The following is a 3247-nucleotide window of genomic DNA, read 5'->3' on the forward strand; positions in this document are numbered from 1 at the left end:
AGCAGCAGCAGAATCTAGCAGCAGCTGGCAGCAGCTAGCAGCAGCTGGCAGCAGCAGCAGCAGCTAGCAGCAGCTGGCAGAAGCTAGCAGCAGTAGCAGCAGCAGCAGCTGGCAGCAGGAGCAAGCAGCAGTAGCAGCAGCTAGCTGCAGCAGCCGGTAGCAGCAGCAGCAGCTAGCAGCAGCAGCAGCACCTAGCAGTAATAGCAGCGGCTAGAAGCAGCAGCAGCAGCTGGCAGCTAGCAGAAGCAAGCAGCTAGCAGCAGCAGCAGCTAGCAGAAGCAAGCAGCAGCAGAAGTAGCAGCTAGCAGCAGCTGGCAGCAGCAGCTAGCAGAAGCAAGTGCTAGCAGAAGCAGCAGCTAGCAGCAGCTGGCAGCAGCTGGCAGCAGATAGCAGCAGCCACAGCAGTAGCAGCAGTAGCAGCAGCAGCAGCAGCTAGCAGCAGCTGGCAGAAGCTAGCAGCAGTAGCAGCAGCAGCAGCTGGCAGCAGGAGCAAGCAGCAGTAGCAGCAGCTAGCTGCAGCTGGTAGCAGTGGCAGCCGCAGCAGCAGCAGCAGCTGGCAGCAGCTAGCAGCAGCAGCAGCCGCAGCAGCACCAGCAGCGAGCAGAAGCTGGCAGCAGCAGCAGCAGCAGCAGCAGCAGCAGCAGCAGCAGCAGCAGCAGCAGCAGCAGCAGCAGCAGCAGCAGCAGCAGCAGCAGCAGCAGCAGCAGCAGCAGCAGCAGCAGCAGCAGCAGCAGCAGCAGCAGCAGCAGCAGCAGCAGCAGCAGCAGCAGCAGCAGCAGCAGCAGCAGCAGCAGCAGCAGCAGCAGCAGGAGCAGCAGCAGCAGCAGTAGCAGCAGCTAGCAGCAGCAGCAGCAGCAGCAGCAGCAGCTAGCAGAAGCAGCAGCTAGCAGCAGCAGTTGCAGCAGCAGCTAGCAGAAGCAGCTAGCAGCAGCAGCAGCAGCAGCAGCAGCAGCAGCAGCAGCAGCAGCAGCAGCAGCAGCAGCAGCAGCAGCAGCAGAAGCAGCAGCAGCATCAGCAGCAGTAGCAGCAGGAGCAGGAGCAGCAGCAGCAGCAGAATCTAGCAGCAGCTAGCACCAGCTGGCAGCAGCAATCAGCAGCAGCAGCAGCAGCAGCAGCAGCAGCAGCAGCAGCAGCAGCAGCAGCAGCAGCAGCAGCAGCAGCAGCAGCAGCAGCAGCAGCAGCAGCAGCAGCAGCAGCAGCAGCAGCACCAGCAGCAGCAGCAGCAGCAGCAGCAGCAGCAGCACCTAGCAGTAATAGCAGCAGCTTGCAGCAGCAACAGCTAGCAGCAGCTAGCATCAGCAGCTAGCAGCAGCAGCTAGCAGAAGCAGCAGCAGCAGCTGGCAGCAGCTAGCAGCAGCTAGCAGCAGCAGCAGCTGCAGCTAGCAGCAGCACCTAGCAGTAATAGCAGCAGCTAGCAGCAGCAGCAGCAGCTAACAGCAGCAGCAGCAGCAGCTGGCAGCAGCTTGCAGCAGCAGCTAGCATCAGCAACTAGCAGTCGCAGCAGCTAGCAGAAGCAGCAGCTAGCAGCCGCAGCAACTAGCAGCAGCAGCAGCAACAGCAGCTGGCAGCAGCTAGCAGCAGCAGCAGCAGCAGCAGCAGCAGCTGGCAGCTAGCTCCAACTGGTAGCAGCAGCAGCAGCAGCAGCAGCAGCAGCAGCAGCAGCAGCAGCAGCTAGCATCAGCAGCTAGCAGCAGCAGCAGCTACCAGAAGCAGCAGCTAGCAGAAGCAAGCAGCGGCAGCAGCAGCAGCAGCAGCAGTGCTGTTGGCAGCACCTAGCAGCAGCTAGCAGCAGCAGCTGGCAGAAGCTAGCAGCAGCTAGCAGCAGCAGCAGCAGCAGCAGCTGGCAGCAAGAGCAAGCAGCAGCTGGCAGCAGCTAGCTGCAGCTGGCAGCAACAGCAGCAGATAGCAGCAGCAGCTAGCAGCAGCAGCAGCAGCACCTAGCAGTAATAGCAGCAGCTAGCAGCAGCAGCAGTAGCAGCTGGCAGCTAGCAGAAGCAAGCAGCAGCAGCAGTAGCAGCTAGCAGCATCTGGCAGCAGCTAGCTGAAGCAGGAGCTAGCAGCAGCAGCAGCTAGCAGAAGCAGCAGCTAGCAGCAGCAGTAGCTGGCAGCAGCTAGCAGCAGCTAGCAGAAGCTAGCAGAAGCAAGCAGCAGCAGCAGCAGCAGCAGCAGCAGCAGCAGCAGCAGCAGCAGCAGCAGCAGCAGCAGCAGCAGCAGCAGCAGCAGAATCTAGCAACAGCAGCAGCAGAATCTAGCAGCAGCAGCAGCAGCAGCAGCAGCAGCAGCAGCAGCAGAAGCAGCAGCAGCAGCAGAAGCAGCAGCAGCATCAGCAGCAGCAGCAGCAGCAGCAGCAGCAGCAGCAGCAGCAGCAGCAGCAGCAGCAGCAGCTAGCAGCAGCGGCTAGCAGAAGCAGCAGCTAGCAGCAGCAGTAGCAGCAGCATCTAGCAGAAGCAGCTAGCAGCAGCAGTAGGAGCAGCAGCAGCAGCAGCAGCAGCAGCAGCAGCAGCCGCAGCAGACTCTAGCAGCAGCCAGCACCAGCTGGCAGAAGCAAGCAGCAGCTAGCAGCTGGCAGCAGGAGCAAGCAGCAGTAGCAGCATCCAGCAGCAGCTGGCAGGAGCTAGCATCAGCTAGTAGCAGAAGCAGCAGCAGCAGCTGGTAGCAGCAGCAGCAGCTAGCAGCAGCAGCAGCACCTAGCAGTAATAGCAGCGGCTAGAAGCAGCAGCAGCAGCTGGCAGCTAGCAGAAGCAAGCAGCTAGCAGCAGCAGCAGCTAGCAGAAGCAAGCAGCAGCAGAAGTAGCAGCTAGCAGCAGCTGGCAGCAGCAGCTAGCAGAAGCAAGTGCTAGCAGAAGCAGCAGCTAGCAGCAGCTGGCAGCAGCTGGCAGCAGTTAGCAGCAGCCACAGCAGTAGCAGCAGTAGCAGCAGCAGCAGCGGCGGCAGCAGAAGCAGCAGCAGCAGAATCTAGCAGCAGCTCGCAGCAGCTAGCAGCAGCTGGCAGCAGCAGCAGCAGCAGCTAGCAGCAGCTGGCAGAAGCTAGCAGCAGTAGCAGCAGCAGCAGCTGGCAGCAGGAGCAAGCAGCAGTAGCAGCAGCTAGCTGCAGCTGGTAGCAGTGGCAGCCGCAGCAGCAGCAGCAGCTGGCAGCAGCTAGCAGCAGCAGCAGCCGCAGCAGCACCAGCAGCGAGCAGAAGCTGGCAGCAGCAGCAGCAGCAGCAGCAGCAGCAGCAGCAGCAGCAGCAGCAGCAGCAGCAGCAGC

The 3247-nt window shown here is 61.7% G+C and overlaps 1 protein-coding gene across 1 annotated transcript in view; it reads left to right on the forward strand.

Annotated features, from left to right (window-relative positions):
* Nucleotides 1–748: 748 nt before the first annotated feature.
* Nucleotides 749–3247, forward strand: part of LOC146171462 (uncharacterized) — a gene marked incomplete at both ends in the record, with an annotated part of 27889 nt that continues 25390 nt past the window's right edge. Inside the window, one exon of the mRNA XM_084586518.1 lies at nt 749–808. Coding sequence (XP_084442644.1) covers nt 749–808 — 60 coding nt within the window. The remainder of the gene's footprint in view (nt 809–3247) is intronic.

This window comes from Amblyomma maculatum, unplaced genomic scaffold, assembly GCF_055883805.1.
Source record: "Amblyomma maculatum isolate TAMU_Amacu unplaced genomic scaffold, ASM5588380v1 scaffold_22, whole genome shotgun sequence".
NCBI lineage: Eukaryota > Metazoa > Arthropoda > Arachnida > Ixodida > Ixodidae > Amblyomma > Amblyomma maculatum.